The sequence below is a fragment of the Zonotrichia albicollis genome, chromosome 1, assembly GCF_047830755.1.
Source record: "Zonotrichia albicollis isolate bZonAlb1 chromosome 1, bZonAlb1.hap1, whole genome shotgun sequence".
In the NCBI taxonomy this organism is placed as follows: Eukaryota; Metazoa; Chordata; class Aves; order Passeriformes; family Passerellidae; genus Zonotrichia; species Zonotrichia albicollis.
In genome coordinates this window covers 42932078-42952594 of record NC_133819.1, presented here as the reverse complement: position 1 = coordinate 42952594, position 20517 = coordinate 42932078, and the positions used below count along the sequence as shown (strand labels likewise).

At 46.3% G+C, this 20517-nt stretch overlaps 1 protein-coding gene across 1 annotated transcript; it reads left to right on the top strand.

Annotated features, from left to right (window-relative positions):
• The first annotated feature begins 4523 nt into the window (after positions 1-4523).
• On the top strand, positions 4524-20109 carry MTURN (maturin, neural progenitor differentiation regulator homolog). Its single transcript, XM_005480990.3, has 3 exons — positions 4524-4743; positions 10536-10658; positions 16864-20109. The coding sequence occupies exons 1-3, from the start codon at positions 4582-4584 to the stop codon at positions 16972-16974; spliced, it is 396 nt and encodes a 131-aa protein (XP_005481047.1). The 5' UTR covers positions 4524-4581; the 3' UTR covers positions 16975-20109.
• The last annotated feature ends 408 nt before the right edge of the window (positions 20110-20517 follow it).

Below are 20517 nucleotides of genomic sequence, written 5' to 3'. Positions count from 1 at the left end.
AAAGGGAACCTAAAGCAATGAGGACAGCCACAGCTGTGCTCCTCATTAGAGACAAGATAAACACAGACTGCTGTCTGGAAAGCTGAGTATCTCCAGGAGCAGAGAAGTAAGGTGTGGGAACAATTTGCAAGATACCAACATGTTGGCTCTTGGATTCCAGCCTAGAACTGATCTGTTGGCCAACAGTCACTCAGCTTGAGTCGTGGAACAACACCATGCTGCTGTGCTGCAGCAGGACATGTAATGGTGTTAAAGGCTCAGTGGAAACCTGCGAGGGTGCAAACACCACTGGAAGCCCTGTGAAGACCAGGCTTTTGCAGGGACAGCTCTCCCAGCACCTCTCTCAAGCAAGTGCAAGTGTGAAGGATGCTCTGGATGTGTGAAAAGCATGTTTGTGAGTGAACCAGTACTGGTAACAATAAGAAATACTTTCTTTTTAAAGGTCCATGGTATAAAGGTCTATGAGGGCTTGTCCATGAAGGAATCAACCCTCCTCACCCTATTTTATTTCCCCTAGGATTTCTTGATGATTTTGTATTCTAGAAGAAGGGAACCAATCTTTCCTTAGGAGACCAAGCTGAGGATACAGCGTAGAGATGCCAGAGAACAAGCTGACACAGCAGAGCAGCTAAGGGTGTATCTCTCGTAATTTACTGGAGCTCACCCTCCTGACCTTTCTGTATTTGGATCAGCAGGGAGGGTGCTTAATGAGGGCTGCAGGAGGGCAATTGGGATCTTACAGCTGGTCAGGCGAATTAATGCGAATTGCTTGGCAGTTCACCAGAAGCAGACCAATGAGGGCACTTCATCAGGAAAAAAAAGAAAAAAAAAAATCTTGAGGGTGGCCAGTTCATGAGTGGAATTTGTCAGATTTCTAACCCACTGTAGAGGAGAGCAGTGGCTCGGTGTTTCAGAGAGACACCACAGCTGCGGGTGAGTTGTGTTTGTCTGGCACATTTCAGAAACCCTTCTGCTCCTCCACCTTCCACAGCTTCTCGCTTCGCTTTCCCTACATGTCTTTTCCCAGTGTCATTGTATCCAGGGGGAGCAGAGAAATAGAAAACACCTAGCAAGGTACTCTGAACCTCTTTAGCCTTCTAGACCACACTCATCAGCAGGCATTGCAGAGGCAAGGACTTTTGTAAAGGTAACTCCTGTCAGCCAGGTACTTGGAAAGCCTTCCATTCCACATCTCCTCCAATCCATGCAAAAGGCAGAAAATTGGTTTATTCACTCAGCCCTCATGTTGACACTCCCCTCTCACTGACTCTTTAATTTCTGTGGAGGTGTAGAACCTGCAAAAACCTGAAGTCACCAGTAGAATGCTGATATTTATATGTTTGTTCCAACTAGCACGTGCTCTCTCTTCCTAATGCTCTCCATATGCTCTTCAAAGTGAAATGCCTTTTCTGGCTGACCATAGTTACTGGCTGCTGGCATCCCTCTGAAATGATCCAGCAACATTTCCCTGCCCTCTCTATGGCCTGGATCAGGGCAATGGAATGCATCAGAGCTGCTATGTTCCAGAAGATGGAAACAAAGCGCATCCCCTTAGGATAGGGGAAACTATTTTCCCTCTGGTTCCTCTTCTGTAAACCATCTTTGCTACAGCAGATAACTCCTTGATCCTCCCCCTTCTTTCCCAAGAAAGTACTTGCTCCCCTTATGTGGCTATGGGTATTTGAAACAAGAAGGAAGAAACACCATGTGTGTGATTTCAGTAGACACTATTCCAGAGAAGCTGAGCCATTGTACAGCACTGTTGGCCATCTCCTCATCTCATAAAAGAAGCAGCAGGTGCTTCTGATATTGACTTGAGGAGAGGCTTAAGGGTGTTGTGAGCATTGCACCTGCCTGACATCCACATGCCCATCCCTCAGCCCCTGGCATCAGCACAATGGTCAGGGCCACTGAGCCTGGCTTGCTCTGCAAGCAGCACTTCTGCATTGCCAAAAGCACTACCCTTTACCAGCCTGTTTTTATAATCTGCTTTTGGGGTACAGGTGTTAGAGCAGAGAGACTCATCACATGTAAATAAACAAATAATCACATCTGTCTGGTTTGAATGACTGCACCCTCAAACGTGACAAAGGATTTTGCAGTGCATGCTGCAATGAGATATTTAAAATCTCATTTGAAACCTGTCAGCTTCCCTACTCCACAGAAGGGAGCTAATAAATACCACATACTTCAAAGTGATGTTTTAAGGACTCAAAAGATGCTCATGTGGGGCTTTGAAAATGCACATAAATCGTAAGAGTTAACACTGAGACCCCATTTATTTGAAACTGTGCCTGTTTGCAACACAGCCATGACCTCCCCTTGCTACTATGGGTCAGGGCACTGCCAGACAGGAGGACACAGCTGCCTGGCTGCCCACCTTGGGAGGCCCCAAACCCAATGGCCCCAACAGTGGCAGGAAAGGCCAAGGCTTCACTCCCACCACCACATCCTCACTCAATGCCAGCACGGTCTTTGGGGAGAATAGAAAACAAAGCCAGATCTCTGGGAAGCACAAAGAGACAGTGAAATTGGGATTGACCTTGGTGGCTGAGCCCTGTGGCAGGGGAGATATCTGCCCCAGTGGTGGCTCCCTGCCCACTGGTTGCAGGCAAGCTGTAAATGTCACATATTAGGAGAAAAGATTTTTCCATGTCCTGTTTTTGTGCTAACTATTTAAATGTGTTTGGAAAGGAAAACACCAAATACCCAACGATGAGTGAATATCAAAGCAGAGAAGTCCTGCACAGGACTCACAGCTGTGCCAACACCTGGAACCCAGACAGCCTGCGGTAACATTTGGTTTTCTGCAGGACTCCTGGCTCCTTCAGGAAGTGGCAAGAGGTTTAGGATTTCCTTTCCAGCTATTCAGGACTCACTGCTCCAGCCCCAGGCTGCCTCCAGAGCCACAGGTCTTCCACAGGTACCGCTCAGAGCGAGTGCTTTGCAGGTATTACTGCACTCACCTCCCCAGACTTATGCAGGAGGTAGGAGACTGATGGTGCCTCATTCGCCAGGACCAGGATAAGTACCTACAACAGCACGCCCAGATTCTGAGATTTGAGGCACCTAGACCTAGAGGAGTTTTGGAACACTGGTAATTGTTACCATGTTTTGCACATTCAGAGCACAGCTCTAAGTGTAATGAGGAGTGTTCAGCTTACCACTCTGAGAGCACCCCAGGAATGAGGGCATTATCCAAAATATCTGTGCAGAATGAATGGAAAATCTCTTGGTGGAAAAAACAGCAAGCACTGCCATCCCACCACGCATAAAGAAGCTGAGTTGCACAAGCAGTCATGTTGCTGGCATTTCCTGACACTTCAGTGCTGGGCTGCAATGCCAGTAGAGGATTTTCTCCCTGGTATCACTCGCACTGAGTTCTGCTGCACTCACACCCAGACCTGTGACAAGCCAGTGGCAGGACACAGTGACCGTGGGGCTGAGCACAGCACTGTGGGTGCTCTGGGTGCACCCCAGGTCAGCCAGAGGCAGCGGGAATGTGTCCTGGCTGCAGCTTTGCTGGTGCTGCCATGCTCAGCCACATTCCCTCTGCAGCTTAGGATCACAGAATCGTCATTGCCACCACGCTACAGCCGAGCCAACCTCAGGGTCATTAAGGCTGGAAAAGACCTCTGGTGACCTCACCATTACATCGAGTGATTTATGCACCAACTCATACATAGATGGGAGCGCTCGATGTGTGACACCAGCACAGTCAGCTGGGCTTCTGGTACCTGCCATGGGAATGCAGTGGAACAGCACCCAGGAGAGCAGAAATAGTCACTGGGCTGTTTCAGAGGCCTCTGTTCTCTTTGTCCGTGCAAACTTTTCTGCCCGCTGCCACGTACGGGCTCTGTGCTTCCCGTTCACCTCTATGAATTCCTGTTCACGTCTATGAATTCCTGGGCTTTCCGCTGAAAACCCACACAGGCCTGTGATGATTTGTTTTCCTTTGCAGCACAGTGAATGCCAATACAAAGCTAAGGCTCTTTATAAATGCAGATCAGCTCTGCTATCTCCTATGCTTTGGCTGGACATATAGGTAATCCCTTGGGATTAGTTTGGAAGAGTAATGCAAACCTCATTGTAAACCCGTAGATCCACTTTAGCAGGACAGTGGGCCGGAAGGAACCTCCGGAAAGCTTTCCAATGTCACGGGGTGATTCTGCCTGTATTCGGACAGCCCAACAGCCCACACGTGGGTTGCTCCCAGGGAACCCAGAGCAGGGGGTACCCGTGTGCCCAGCACAATGGGCGCTGCCGAGGTTCCGGCGCAGCTCCAGGGAAGAGGGATGGGAAGCGGCGAGGCGAGGCACGGTCTGGCCGACAGCGCCTTCACGCGTGGGGCTTTCCTTTATTATTTATCCTTGCTTTCCCCTCTCCCCAGGCTGCCAGAGGGAGCCAATTGTCTGTGGCGATCCCGGCGGGGCCGGTGCCGGAGCGCGCGCGGGTCGCGAGGCGCGGCGCTGGGGGCGGGAGGGGCGGCGCGCGGGGCGGGCGCGGGGCGGCGCGAGGCGCGGGCGGCGCGGGGGACGCGGGCGGGAGGCGGCGGCGGCGGCGGCGGCGGCGGGGTCGGCGATGGCTTTCGAGGCGCTGGCGGAGGCGGCGGAGCGATGGTGCGCCCGCACGCCCTTCCAGCTCATCGCCGCCGAGGAGACGGAGCGGCGCATGGACTTCTACGCCGAGCCCGGCGTCTCCTTCTACGTGCTGTGCCCGGAGGCCGCCTGCGGCGACAATTTCGTGAGTGCCCCGTGAGGGGATCGGGGGTCACGGGCGTGCGGGGCACCCCCTGCGCGTCTGCGGGGCCGCGCGGGGAGCGCTCGCGCCGCTGCGGGACGCTCCGTCCGTGCGGATCCCCGGAGCCCGGCGGGAGCACCCGAGGGGGAGCGCCCGGGGGGGCGGAGGACGGGGCCGTGCCCGGGAAGGAGGGATGCGGTGATGGAGGGCGGCGGGGCCGGGGGGATCCTCCCACCATCTGCAAAATGGAGTCCGCTGCCGGTGGGGGGCGGCCCCGCGGGCAGGGACACCCCCCCACCCCCCCGTTCCCCGTCGCCCGGCCCGGGGTGGCTGCGGGCTCCGGGCGGGCGGGAGGAGCGGTGCGGTGCCCCCAGCCCGCCCCGCGCCCCGCGGGGGCTGCAGCTGCCGCTTTCCCCCGCGGCCCCTCCGTCCTCCTGGGGTGCCGGGGCTGGGGCACGACGCGGGGACGGGAGGACTGGCAGGGCTGTCACGGCAAATGGAGAATGGGCAGCAATAAAATGGAGTCAGGATGACAGGAGGGCCGCGGCCCCCCCTACCCGCCCGCCGCTCCCCGGGCCCGCCGCGGGGTCCGTGCAGGTGCCGGCCCGGCGCCCCCGCCCCGCCGCCCCTCGCGGAGCTCCCCGCCGAGTTTGTGCGGAAAAGGCTCCGGCACCCCAAGCCTTGTCTTTGGGAAGGGTCGGGGGGTGCTTTTCCCCTCGGCCAGACCCTCCCGGTGGTGAGCAGAAGTGCAGGAAGAGTCACGGAAAAGCGGCGCCTCGCCACGGGGCTTGTAAGCTGCCAAGTGCCAGTTAACTTCAATGAAAGGATTTTGTTTTGCTTATTTTAACAAAACAGCTCCTAGCACCATTATTGTAGGAATGTTGTAGGTTCTTCCATTCAAGAAGCAAGCTTCATCCCTCCACTTGCTTGACAAATGTTCGCTAATTCCCTTTCCAACAGGTAAGTGGGGAGTGAGCCCATTTGACAGATGGGTCCGTGGAAACAAAGAGCAGTGGAGTGACTTCTCCAGGAGCACAGATCCCAGCGAGCAGGACATTTATTTATTTATTGTGCCGAGTAGATGGTGATGCTGAATTATGAAAGAAGATGTCTGGAGTTTAGTTATGCATCTGTCCAGGGATTCCTGAGACGTTCAGATGTAGCAGTGGGGTATCTCAGGATGTGGATTCTCTGAGTCCTCTGTGGGAACAGCTCTGCGCATCTGTCTTCCCAGCACCTCTGAGCCTGTCAGACCCCAGTGCTCATTGCTCTCTGGAGATGCCTGTACCCAGAAGGGGCCATGCCTGCTGCACTCCTAAACAGGAATACATATGAATCCAGTACAGTACTAGGCTAAAACTGAGATTAAACATTAATTATATTGGAAATGGCAAAGAAAGTCCATTTATTTTTCTTAGACATGCGTTGTTTCTTTATATGCTGCTCAATAATTGACTGAACTCTTTCATACAAAGTCTGGTCAACTTCAAAAAAAACTTAGGCAGCTTCAGACCCTATTTGAATGCTGACCTTTTTTTTTTGTGTGTTTGAAATCACATTTTCCCTTTGTTTTTTTTTTAAAATATTTTCATTCCACGGTTGGTGTGGGAAGAACTCCCTGCCCAGAGTCACCACTAGTAAAATGGAGCAAAGGGCCAACTCCTGTCAAATCTGGAACATAAGCAGTGGAAAACTAGAAGTGATGTTTTCTTTTGTCTTTTCTAGCCTTATTAGTTGAGGCACTTTCTGTAATGCTAATACTTTTAAGACAAGCAGATAGGTGTCATTCTTAATTCTTTTTCTTTAAAGTGATGGTGTTTCTTTAATATGATTAAGACCCACTAATGATTAGATTCTCCAGCATCCTGTTTCCTTCTCCTGGTGCACTGTGGGACTTATTTCTTCTCCCAGCTTGATTATCTTGGCTTTTTCCAGTCACTTTCCTTTTTTTTTTTAATGTTCCAGATTATAACTTTGCCTTCTGTGTGCAATCACAGGCTAAAGTTTATTTTAAGAAGACTTAATACAAGCCAAGGGACTGATTATCATTTGTGCTTTAAAGCCTTGTTGCATGGCTCCTTTAACACAGTGTGGAGTGTGAAAGTGAGTAAATATAAACAGAATTCACAGTGACACACTTCACAGCCTTCTTGTACCCTGTGCTTCTTATAAAGGAGCCTCACATTTAATAAGCATATGACGCCTGGTATTCTTGTTCTTTCTTTACGTCGTCATTTCATAATGATGCGACTTAAAAAGCTATGTAGGAGGTGCCAGAGAATTCCATGATAACCCACTTGTAAGGAGGAAATGATGAGCATGATGAACTTAAAAGGAAAAAGGAGAGGAGAAAAACTTGGAAAGATTGCCAAATGCAGTCTGGGGGAGAAAAACACTAAATTTTGTCTAACATCAGAGATCCCACATCATATCAATCTGATAGTTTTCGTTTCCTGAAAAGATATCTTTAGGCTAGGCTTTTAACATGCTAGAGATGCAGAAGACCCATGTAGATGCTTGTTGGCATTTTCAGTACCACCACCACTGAAACTCCAAATCAGCATTTTAGATAGCTGAAAAATGTACTATTCAACTCCTGATGATCCTGAGGTTCTCGAGAAATTAATTTGACTTGTGTAGCCATAATCAAGGAGAAAGAGGTTTTGATGCTATTCTTTGCAGTCTGTCATTTGTTTTGTCACAATGTTATTACTGGTATTCAAAGTAACTAAATAAAATAAATAAAAATATGATGCCATCTTGCTGCAAGATTTCCTGAAAATATTTCAGGAAATAAATAAAAATATGATGCCATATTGCTGCAAGATTTCCTGAAAATATTTCAGAACAGAGTCAGCAGGTCTGAATATTTTATGCAAGTCAAATTATCCCCATAAATAAAAAGTTTTGCTGTCTTGCACAACAAGTAGGCTGCTTAGAGAAAGGTGGGCCAGCAAGTGATTCTGTCATCCAGCTACACTGAGTCATCTAAAGGTGTGAGGGAAAGCAAACCCCTCCAGATACAGCCCTATTGATTTCCTCAGCTATGTGCTGTGTGTGGATGCTGAACTTAATAATTCAGCCATGATCTTAGGTGGAAATTAGTGGCTGTGTGCTTTTGTAGTGACACAAAGCAACAGTGAGCAAAACTGGGCAAGCTTTGGGAAAACAAATACTCTGATGATGGAGTTAATATTTTTTTATTGCACAGCCACAAGCAAGCACTGTGCTCCACCAGTTTGCCAGCACCTACCTTCTCCCGCTGCAGAGAGATCCTCAGGCATCGGGTTTTCCAGGAAAAGCATGTCCATTTATGCAGCCTTACTGAACTTTCTAAGCAGGAGCTGAATCCTGAAATTGCATTTGTTTTTATTTTGAAAGGCTGAAATTCCTTTTGCAGGTTCCTCTGGAGATGGGTGAGTCAGTGCTGAGAGGGTTCCTGTGCTGCCTGGGTGCAGCACTGAGCCACCACAGAGAGCTGTAGATGCAGCTGAACCTACAGACATCGCAGCCCTGCTCTTTATTATGGTTGAGGTTTTTGAGGGAGAAGATTAAATCAGCCCATTTCCGAACGGGATGTGTGCACTAATGGCACATGAAACTTTTCGTAATGCATTTGTTGCTACAGTCAACAGATGGGGAGATTTTTGGAATCGTTACTTGCTAATTGTCCTATGATGCTATGCAAAAAAATCTCCTCAAAAACTCAGTGATCAGGTTATTCTCTTAGGTTTTCTTCTTGTGTTAGGTCATTTTCCTCTGCCTACTGCTGATGAATTCACACTGGTGTCTAAAATGTGGTGCGGCTTGAAAAGAGATTGTAAAAACACAATTGGACAACACAGGGTTAACTTGCCCTGGGGAATGAACCAGCAATGATTTATTAAAGGGCAGGGCCTGATTTTCATTTGTGTGGAAGCTCCTGTGTATAGCTCTGGTAGTCAAAAGAAGCCACAATTTAAACAAGAATGAGGATCTCAGCAGTCATAATTGTTTTATATATATAAACAATTGCAACAGGTTTGGCATGAGCTAGGAATTGCCAAGCTGCAACATTCAGCTCTGACGTTTAGGAGTAACTAAACAGTTATTGCTAACCCCAAGTATGAAGAAATCATGGGCCAGACCTCCAAAACCTTCTCCAGAGGCTGTTTTTAAAATGTGATTTGGAAGTGTTCATTTGGTATTTTAAAGAGGGCTTATTTCAGTTCACTTCATGTACGTTCTGCCTTTTTAGGCCATAGGAATCACAAAGTGCAGATTTTTTTCGGCTTTTTTTTTTTGTTGTTGTAAACAGAAACTGAGATTTAGTTGTATATTTATAGGATAACAAGGCCCATGACTCTTAAGATGGCATGAAGCATCATGAGACTTGTGGTATGTGTGTTTCAGAGTTGGCAAGACTGTAAAGAACTTATTTTTATTGCCAGAATGGTTAAGACATGACTCTGGTTATATGGAAAGAGCAGAACCTACTCGGTAATGTAGGGTTTTTTTCATAACAAAACATTTCACTGTGTTTATGCTTGTAAAGTGCAACAAGCAGCAAAGAAAATGTAGGTCAAGTGAGGTTCATAGCAAAGCAGCTACAGGTTTTATCTTAAAGGTGCAGTTTAGGTGATGTTAAGTACTGTTTTCTTTCGTTAAGTGCAGCACTGCGTCCCTGGCAGGGAGTCACAGCTGAAGAGGAAGGCAGTATTCAAATCTTATGCTAGGGATTGAAACATCTGTCGTTTTGAGTCTTTCCCTGAATGTTAGTTAAGCTTTGGAGAGATCCTCCTCTTCCTTGTTTAAGCATAACCTGCTGTTTATAGCAAATAAAAAGGCACTCTGGGGAAAAGAGCTGCTGTGCAAAAAGAGGTACAAGAGTCTCAAACCAGTTTGGCAGTATTGCACTTCTCTGTGTGGCAGGCTGCCTAAGACAGTCCCATGCACCAAGTTTTCATACAGAAGGTGTTTAAGATGATGCATTAGTGTGTGCCCTTGGGCACAGGAAGCATTGTTGTTGTCTGGGTGCTCCCTCCATTGCTTGCCAGCTCTGTTTCAAACAAACTCCCAGCAGCAGAATAAACATCAGTTTTGAGAGAGGCTTTGAGTGTAAGGTTGGGGAGCCAGCATCTCCAGAGCAGGAAGGTCTCAAGTGTGTTTAAATGTGCCTGCCTGGGAAGAGAAGATTGTGCTTCCAGGAGGAGTAAATCTCAAAACAGGGTGGGAGGCTCAAAGTGTCAGGATGCTGTGAGTGCCCAAACATCTCTCCTTGGCTCTGTGTCTAGCCTGCAGGCAGATTTTGCATCTTTTCTTCTGCATCGTCGAGAGAATTACACATCAAATTCCACCTCCAGGGTCGCATCGTATTTGCACTAATGCCAGAAGACAAAGAGATGCTTTAGCTCTTTCTGAGGGCTTCACTGCAGCAGATGATGCAGAAAAAGAGAAAACCCAACATGACTCCCAGGTCTGAGCAGGGCTGATGTTGAGCAAAAGCACCCTTATAGGTAAAATGTGTGTGTGCCAAGTGCGTGTACTTCACAGCTGGTGCAACCATGAGGCATTTCTGCTTCTGGATCGATTTCCCTGTTTTCTGATGCATCATGTTAATAAAATCCAGGTTCCCCCTCAGAAACATGGCTTCTGCAAGAGCCTGCAATGCCTGTCCCCAGGGCGGGTCTGAGCTGCAGGAGGCTCGGTGTACTTTGGCAGATGTTTACAACATGTCACCTTATAAAATCACATGGAAAGGTTGGCGTGAATTCCTGTTAATGCCTTTCCTTTCTTGTGTTGCTGTTGGCTTTCAGCATGTGTGGAGCGAAAGTGAGGACTGCTTACCTTTCCTGCAGCTTGCACAGGACTACATCTCCTCCTGTGGGAAAAAGACACTCCATGAAATATTGGAAAAAGTCTTCAAATCCTTCAGACCTGTAAGTGCTTTTTTTCCCTTCTAAACATTGACAGTTAGCTGTGACTTTTAATAGGATAGCACTGGATAGAGCAAGCTGGTTTTTCTTCTCCAGAGATTTGCTTCTCCAGTTAGCTGCTTGGGTGCAGCAGTGTTAGCACATAAGCTAGCATCAGGCAATTGGAAATTGTTTCTTGGAAGTCAGCTGCCTTTTTATTTCCATCTCTGTGCTTGAGAGGATGAGATTCCTGTGTGGGATGGCAGGCCAACTGATGTGTCAGCTGGTGGCAGCGGGCAGGGGCTCGCATCCTGCTGATACAGCTCTGACTCCAAGGAACGGGATACGAGTCAGCGCCACGGGACTTTGTGGCAGAGTTGTTTCCTGGCACTGGAACTGGAGAGTTTTGCAAGGATATGAACAGCAAGAGTAAACCTTCGGGAAACTGGAAGTACAGTCTCTCCTCAGGGTGGTTTATTTTATGATTGAGGATTTTTCCCCCAAGTGCTGCAGATTTTGCTGTTAGGATGGTTGCCACTTGGTATTTGCACACACTGGTTTGGTCACCGCTTGAGAAGAAGCTGGAAGAGAAGCTGGGTTTTGTGAGGAGGGGTCCTGTGTTTTCCTGTTTTGCTGCTACTCAGCTTTCTCCCTCTTTGTTTAACACTAAGATTTGTGCCAAAGCCAGGATTTCGTCAGGGTGAGGTGTCTTAGGCTGGCCATTGTCCTTCATTTCTGCCAAATACTCCTTTAGCATGTTTAGGGCAGGCTAAGGGCTTGGTGCAAAGCAGGGGAAGGTTTGTAGCCAGAACCATTCTCCTGTCCTGTTCATAAGAAAGTTCACCAATGGATGTTTTTATACTCAACTTTCCTCTCCTGTCTTTTTCTGGCTGACTAGTTGAGAAGACTAGAAATGTATCCCAAGTATTTAGTGTGAAAGGGAAGGCCTGGAGCACCGATATGAAAACACTGGCCCTCCCTGTGTTACACCCTTGCACAGATCACCACAGCTGGGCAACATAAAAGACCATCATTTTAAAGAATCCTTTGAGAGGCTAGAAATAAATAGAACAGATGCACACTTTTCTTAGAAAGGACTGGAAATCTGATCTGTCACTACAGCTGCTTGTAATTGTGAAAACATGCAAAAAATATAATTATGCTTTCCGGAACAATATTGGGCTCTGAGATCTTCATAGCTGTCTTCTCCTGCTCAGGAAAGCTGTGCCTTTGATGAGGAACTTCCATTGGTTTAACTAAGGAGGACTTAAAAAAGACTTAATTAAATTGGTACAGATTACTTATTTCACTTCAACCACATTTATTCCAGCATCATTTAAGTTACTGAGAAATTGACTTCAGTCAAAGCAAGTTGAGCTACTCTTCAGAATAAAAAGGTTGAAAGCAAGGGGAACCATTATGCTCATGTATCCTGAGCCCTTCACTAATACATCACATTTCACCTCATGATTCCCACAGCTGACCATATAAAATGAGGCTAAACTAGAATGTGTCTTTTCCAAAGACACTGACTCTTGATGCAGTCTTCAGGTGACTTAAAGGATACAACACTGCTGGGCACTTTTTCTTCTCATGGCTGGTTACGATGCTCTGAATACCTCTTTTGTTTACAATCTGCATTTTTCTAGTTTTGCTTCCTAGCTGTTGAATTTCATTTTGCTTTTGTTTGCACAAAAATGGTGTCCTCAGTTGCCAGAAACCTTTTTCAGACTGTAATCAAGTACCTCTTCATTTTCTCGTGGTTGTACCACAGATATTAAGTTTCTCAGATTCTCCTTTCACCCAGTATTGAGAGATTTGCATCAGCATAAGGGCTTATCTTTTGAGGTATGGCTGTATGTAGACAAGCCTAATTAAGGAGTGTATTGACATTTTTTCCTAATAGTAACTATTAGGAAAATAGCACATACATGGGAGGAAAGATTTTAAAAATTGAATGGTATTACAGTAGATGTATGGAAACATCTCCTTTGCACCCTCAGGCCTTTCCCAGAACAAAACCTCTTTTCTTTGAGATTGGGAAATTGTTTCCTTGGCATCACTTCATAGTGTCTCCTGTCCTTTCTGAACTGGACCCATTTTACTAATGAGACCACCTTCCTGTCAGCTTCAAGGCAACAGTTGCATTTGCAGGGCATTTCTTCTCTATCCCAGCAAATCAGCTGACAGAGACCAGTCTGGCAAACTCCAGTGTGAAAAATGGCAGTTCAGGAAGAAACTGCAACTGAAGGTCAGACTGGACTTTTCTGAAGTATCTGGTGGCTCTGGCTCTCAGTCTGGGACACTGGGGACCAGGTTTTTAGCAGGTTCTTGCTAAGCACTGTAAAGCACCTTCTGAAAGTCTTCTTCATTTTGGTATTCCCAGTAGACATCTGTGATTATTAGACAGTTCTGAAATTCTTTGCCGGGGTCCTTTGAAGGGGAATATTTAGAAGAAAACAGTGGCAGTGCATCTGCAGCTTTTCATGCCGTTTTGCACAGCATGAGCATCTGCCTTCCCATAACTGAGGGCTCCAAAAACAACTTTTTCCAGTAACTCAGCTCAGCCCTGCTCTGCACGTTCGTGATAACAGCCCAGCCGTGTCTCCATGAGCTTGCCCTGGGCCTGTGGAATGGGAAGGGACTGGCTTCTCATGCTGCTGGGCCCTGTGTTTTGGAGACAGTGAGAATATGAATGCCCATTAGCTGGCATCTCTCTCAGTGAAAGACAGAGAATTCCCTCTGCTCACCAGTCTTCCCTGGGCACAGAAGGAAATGAGGGTGGTGTAGGCAATGAGGGGCAGTGAGGGGCTGCTCACTGCTCTCAGGATCTCTCCCTAATGTTTTATGTGCCTAAACACAGTGCCAAGCAGGATATTTAATCAGATGAGGCTTTTAAAAAGTGCTTGTTTTCCTGCAACAGCTATCCACACCTCTCAAGGTGTTTCTTTACTGAAGGTGATGAGGGCCATGCTCTCTCTACCCATTACTGCCTTTGTGGCTCGGTTTCCACAAAACTTTGTGATTTGTCTTACTATCCACTTCTTCAGGGAGCATCCAGAAGTGCCAGACACCACAAAGGTACATGATATCAACCAATAGCACTGGGCTCAAATACTGTTATTTGCCTCAGAGCATCCCTTCTCCTTCTGTGTTTTGGTCTCTCTGGTATCAGAGGTGCCATACTCTGGTGCTAGGAGGTGCCCATGCTGGTGCTTTCAAGCATATCTGTCTGGAGGTGTAGTCCTTCCCACAGGGATTCAACAGAACTGGTTATCTCTAGTGTAGCATCACATGGGCTGCTAAAGTTCAGTCTTGTACATGGTTTATTTTTCAGTGGGCTTGTGTGCCAGTTTTTGGTAGGAGACAGTGTCACTCTGCTTTCGTGAGTTAGTAACTGAGAGGTTATTTGTAAAATCAGGGCACTTTGAAAGAGTTAAGGAAGACAAATACAAGAAATGCCTGAAGGACATCACACCAACTGGCAAAGTTTGCAGGAAACCAAGGCATGAGTTATACAACTCAGCAGCAGATTCCAGGAGTCCTACACTGAGGTCATCTTCATCCTGGAAAGCCTACATCTGAAGTGGGGAGTCTGCAGTGTAAAAGCCATTTATTCCATGTGCACTGTATTCATGCATGTCCCATGACCTCTCCTTTACCTCCAGATGGGTGGTTTGGCCAGCAGAAATAAATAGCTGTCGTTCAGTCAATGCTGCTGGTTGTTACCCTCCCTCCTTCCCTCCTCACTATGCCCCTGACCTCCTCCTAAGCTATGCATCCCTGCCTGGCAGTTTTGGTTCCCCTTGGCTTTTCTGCTGATGAATCAACTCTCTCTTTTTACAGCACTTTTCTATTTTATATCTTTTCTCCTTGTTTTTCTCTGCAGTTAAGTCCTTTCAAGTCTGCTGCATAGCTGATACTTCAAAATACGTAGCAGTTACAGACTAGAAGCAGAAACTAGTGTGTGGAAAAGAAGATAAGGGAGTCAATCTAGGATCAGCCCAGGCCATCTTCATCATCTTACTTTGTCCTTACCTTTTGTATACCCTCCTTCTGTTTTGTCCCAATGTTTGTAGAGCTCCCTGCGCTTTGGACCCTGATTCTCCCTTCATGTGTTGAAGGTGTGGGCTGATTTGTCACTGCAGTCCAGAGAGCAGTAAGGGGTTAACAGCAGTGAGAAGCCACCATAATCCTGTGGGAAGCAACAGGATATGACACCTAAAAGCAAGACCTGCATGGCTGAGGTCCTTGGTGGCTTGGAGGGTCATAAAATGTCTGTGAGAGAATGAAACTGCATCTCCCTTGGAGAAGAATCCCATCCCATCCCACCCCACCCCCATTCTTCCTCTGTAAAACCACTAAAGCCTACAGCATCACTCTGATTTACACTGCTCCCTCTGATTTACACCTCCGGGGAAAGAGGAGCTGGATTTCCTGGTGGCAAAGAGAGAGGGGATGTGTGAAAAGCAGGATGTACTCCCCATCCTTTGGGATTGTGCGTGTGTTTAGACTTCTTGTGGTGCACGTTGTGTTTTCCATGCTAATTTTGCAGTATAGTATCCCATAAAATGAAGATTCATGTGACTCATTTCCTTGCAAATCAAAGAGGAATTATGACCAGAGGTGGGGAAAAAAAATGCAATCAAAACTCTTTCTGCCAGGTGATACAAACAGGAGTACAACATTCATATCTAATTTGAATATACCAGATTAGTTTATCAAAAATAATACTGTTGTATAAGAAGATCTAGAAAGAGTCCTTAATTTTGCCTTTTGAAAATTGAGTATTTTAATTTCAGCTTCAACACAAAATAAAACCCCCACATCCTGAAAATGAACTCAGCAGTTCATGTTCAGTTAAGCATTTGATTTGAAAAATATGTATGCAGAAGGAAAAATTACTTTGTTCTGCTCAGAAAACGAAAATGTTTTCCATTTGGGGTCTCTCTGTAAGTATTTTTAAAATGCGAAGGAGGGGATTTAGTCAGCAAATTCTCCTTCCGTTTCCCTGCCAAAGAAAGCCTGTAACAAAAATCTGATTTTCTCCCAGTGACAGTGAGGAATACAAGCTTCATTGCACCCAGAAGCTAATTCTATGCCTTTTATTTATGTCCACTGAATAATTTTGAATGTTGATCACAGACTAAATTAGTTTAAGTCCCTGAAAATCTGCCTCATTGCAGCCTTCTCATTTCCATGCTCTCACCTAAAGAGTGTCACCCTCCTCACGATTTTTCTGAGCTTTGCTTCTTTCAAGAGCTAACAGCTGCATCACCAAAGAGGGTGTTACACGCATCTGTGCTGCTCTTCCAGCCCTGCAAGCTAAATGCATGGTATTCTCAGTAATGCCAGGCCTATGATTTTGCTTTGTGGCTATTAATAGCTGTTAGTGGAGGAATCTGAGATTTCCACAACAGATGCATTATTTTGATTGTAATTTGGTTTATTTGTCTTCCTGACTTCTGTTGGCGTGGCAACCTTTTGGGGGAGAGGGGAGAAGTTCAAACGTGGCTGTTTGCTCTTCTTCCTCTACCGAAGAGGTGACATTGCAGTGGTTGGAGCCATCAGGTGGAGGCATCCAAACATTATCCAAGCAAGATGGACTGGCAATTGCTTGCAAACCTAAATCTAATTTGCAGAAGTTTAAAGGGACAGCATTTCAGTGGAGTACACAGTAATTCTTACTGCAAGGGCTTCACACAGCAGGCAAGACTTTATCTGGTGTGATGGAGTGAAGGCTTCAAGAAGAGCATTTGACATGACGGGTTCTTTGGGCTTTTTGGGACTCCTTGCCTATTCCACACTAGGCAGTCCTTCACGAGGATGTTTTCTTCTTTACTTTTATAGGGCTGATGAAAAAAAAACTTAAACCAAGACAACTACTGCTACAGTATTATCATGGTTCTTTCTGAAGTTAAACCACTGCCAAGTCTAAACACTCAACAATTCATAATGTGACCTCAGGGAAGAATGTGAAGCTTTTTGCAAGTGCTTTGTTTTGGTTTTATTTATCTTCCGGTCTCTGAGCGCTTAATTTGGTGAGGATGCATTTTCAAATCTTTCTTTATCCCAGGAGGGAAAAAATGAGAGTCGAGATCATTATGCAGTACTGTTATTCCAGGGTTTGAGGTTTTTAAGAAGTGCACGTAGGATTTGTGTGAAGATTTGCAGCAAAGCTGCACGAGTGGGTAATTCACTGTTACACAGTATTTTCTCTTCTTTGTAGTTACTTGGGCTTCCAGATGTTGATGATGATGCATTTGAAGAATATAACGCAGATGTGGAGGAAGAGGAGCCAGAAGCCGATCACCAACAGATGGGTGTCAGTCAGCAGTGATTTTCTGAGAAGCTATAAAAAAATTCGGAAGCCTTTGGTACCAGGTGGGGTCAGGTGGTCCCACGTTAGCCTGTTTGAATTAGCACATCACAAGGGGATTTCTGGCTGCCAAGATAAAAGTTTCACAAAAAATGGTTTAAAAAAATAATAATAATAATCCGTGATGAGCTTTGCTAAGAAGTGACCTGAATTTTGCTCCTGCTTCAGTGGGTTTTCTATGGAATTGTCTTGGTAGCATTCTGCCGTTATCAGTCTAGAAGTAGTTTTGTCGCTGACTTGTCTCTTCGATTTGTGTTCGAGAGTAGTGTTTGCTGACATGAATGTAGAGTACTGAGAATGTAGGAGCGTGTGGGGAGAGCCCTCACCCGTGACCTTTCCAAGGAAACCAGCGCAGAGAGCAAACACCACCTGCGCTTCTCTTTTTAGTTCAACAGCTTTAGGTTTTTGACAAAGTACCAAACATGGAGAGACTTCTCCTGAAAAACAGTAGTTTAGTAATGGTTGGTGCTGCAGAAGTGCATATGAAGGCTTAACAAAAATAATAGGACATTGGAAATCCGGGGGGTGTCAGACATATTGATGTCATTTCACTGACACCTGAGTTTCCAAGTGCTGAATTAATACCTGGGAATAACTGGCACCAGCAGCACACATTGTAACCAGCCCTGGTACTTCGACACCATGTGATCCAAAGGCAAGTGCTGCTTTCTACAAATCAAGTAAAAAATAGCTGTCGCCTGTCCCACTTCTGCATGACAACTAACTTTAAGCTTTGCTGGTTTTGATACACTGCCAAATTATTACTCAAACCTTGTGGCATTGTGCATTAGAGTAATGGAATCATAGAATATGCTGAAATGGAAGAGACCCATCAGAATCCTCGAGTCCAACTCTTGGCCCTGCGCAGGGCAGCGAAGAGTCAAACCATGTGCCTGAGAATGTTGTCCAAATGCTTCTTGAACTCTGTCAGGTTTGTGCTGTGACCACTTCTTTGGGGAGCCTGTTCAGGTGCCCAGCCACCCTCTGGGTGAGGAACCTTTCCTGATAACCAACCTAAACCTCCCCTGACAGCTTCAGGCCATTCTCTTGGGTCCTGTCACTGGTCATGAGAGTGAAGAGACGTGTAGCTTCCCCTCCTAAGGATGCTGAAGAGCACAATGAGGTCTCCCTTCAGTCTCCTCCAGGCTGAACAAACCAAGTGACCTCATCCAATCCTCACCAGGGTTCCCTTCCAGACCCTTCACCTCCTTTTTGCCTCCTCTGGACACTCTCTAATAGTTAAATGTCTTCTTTACATTGTGGCTCCCAGAACTGCCCCCAGCACTTAAGGTGAGGCTGCCCTAGTGCAGAACAGAACAGAGCAGGGCAGGACAGTCTCCTCCCTTGCCTGGCTGGAGATGCTGTCCCTGATGCCTCCCAGGACACACTTGGCCCTCCTGGCTGCCAGGGCACTGCTGACTCTCATTCAGCTTGCCATCAACAAGGACCCCAGGTCCCGTTCCACAGCACTGCTGTCCTGCCTCTCATTCCCTGGTCTTTACACACAGCCAGGGTTGTCCTGTCCCAGGTGCAGAATCCAGCACTTGCCCCTGTAAACTTCTCACAATTGGTCATTGCCCATCTCTCTCTGCCCTCTAGAGAGTTGACAGCTCCTCCCAATTTAGTGTAATCAGCAAACTTACTTAGTATTCCTTCAAGTCCTGTGTCCTGGTTGTTAATGAGATGTTGAAGAGCAGAGGGCCAAGGATGGAGCCCCACTGGTGACAGATCACCTGTCTGATGTCACCCCATTCACTGTAACCCTTTTTGCCCAGCCTGAACCTTTACTGACCCATCCCATGACATGTTTATCCAGCTGTGTGCTGGACATTTTGGTCAGAAGGATACTTTTGATACAGTATCAGAAGTTTTACTGAACTCCAAATATATGGCATCAACTTGCTTCCCTTGATCAGCCAGATGGATTACCTTGTCATAAAAAGAAGTCAGGTTTGACAAAGAGGACTTTGCCTTCATGAGGCCATGCTGGCTGTGACCAGTACTCCAGGTGTTTTTATATACCTTCCAGAATAATGTTTTCCATGATTTTACTGGGCACCGAAGTGAGACTGATAGGCCTGTAGTTTCCAGAATCTTCCTTGAACGCAACTTGAATGCAACTTAACACTGAAGCCATAAGGGTATCAACCAGCACCTGGCTCTTAAAATTCTGCCAGACCTCTTCCTGGGCCTTTGAGCAAGTCTGGGCATGTACACCTTATTTGAGGGGAGCTAAAATACTGCTTCAGCTGATATAAAATCTAATGAGGTTTTACTTATCAGGGGACTTGGTCCCCCAAGGGGTTTGGTGAGGCTCTTAGTATGAAGGAGAAGATGACCCCTCATACTTTTTACCTGTTTTATGTAGTTCCAAGTAACTTGGATGAGTGCCAGACTGTAAAGATGCAGGGTCTCTTTATTTACTTGCCTTTTGTACCAAAAATATAAGAAGCAAAGGTAATTCTGTTGTAATACAGCTGTTTTCCACAATCAAGAACAATGTTTCTAAATTTACTCCTTTTTTTCCAGTTTTTTAAAAATTGTAAAATGAAGGTCACGCTTCAAAAGCCCTTTTATACAGAATTAGCTTTGTAAAAACAAAGAGTGAACGAAGAGAAAATGCTTGGACAATTCCTATAAATAACTCGCATCATTTTGAAAACCCTGTTGTTAATGATGTTTCCTTTTCAATAGATTTTTTAAAGACTCTTTTTCCAGGGTTACTAAAGAGAGCAAGTTTTCTTGATGGTTTACATTTATGATGGTTTGAGAGATGCATAGCACATGATTTTTCTGTCAGAGGCAAAGATCTTCCATAACTGGGATGATGTGTGTTACCGGAGTCTGCATCGAAGTATCTGCAACACTGTAAAAGTCAGAGTCTAAGAATATAAAAAAAAAATATGGAAGAAAACCAGAGCTTAATGCAACTTTGTACATTCTTTCAGCATGCAGGCATAGACATGGTAGTTGCAGCACGTTTTCTATGGACTAGTGATGTGAGAACTGTGGCAGTTCACTGTATAACACTGTAGAGCAGCAATAGGCTTTTTGCTTACTGAAATAAAGTGTAAGACCAGTGGTTTCCACCCCTGCTTTAAGCCCCTAAATTTTTCTTTCTTCTCCAGCTAGGACAGATGCTTAAACAGAGCCTTCCATTGGAGGAACCACTCTCTTCATAGCATCCAACCCTTGGGTTGTGGCTCACACAAGTAGACCTTACAGGGCTGACTTTCCTCTGCTCTACTGTAGTGCAAGCAAGCAATTTACAGTTGTGCAGGCTGGAGGCAAAGTCCTGCTGTTCAGGTTTGGTGGGTACTTCACCCATTTGTTTGAGGGGCAGGTGGCTGGCACCAATGTGCCAGTGCAGGCACCCTACTCACACCTGCACAGTGAGCTGGGCTGAGAGCCTGGCCTGACTGGGACACAGCCCTGTGCCTTTTACAGACAGGCAGGCTTCCAGCTGGATTGGTCCCACAGCCTGGCTCAGCGCGTGGCTGCACA

Bases quoted from the DNA above. Each gene is read 5' to 3' on its own strand.
- MTURN (XM_005480990.3), top strand. From the start codon at position 4,582: ATGGCTTTCGAGGCGCTGGCGGAGGCGGCGGAGCGATGGTGCGCCCGC. The intron at 4,744-10,535 runs GTGAGTGCCCCG...GTTGGCTTTCAG, and splicing joins CCGCCTGCGGCGACAATTTC to CATGTGTGGAGCGAAAGTGA. The intron at 10,659-16,863 runs GTAAGTGCTTTT...TCTTCTTTGTAG, and splicing joins TCTTCAAATCCTTCAGACCT to TTACTTGGGCTTCCAGATGT.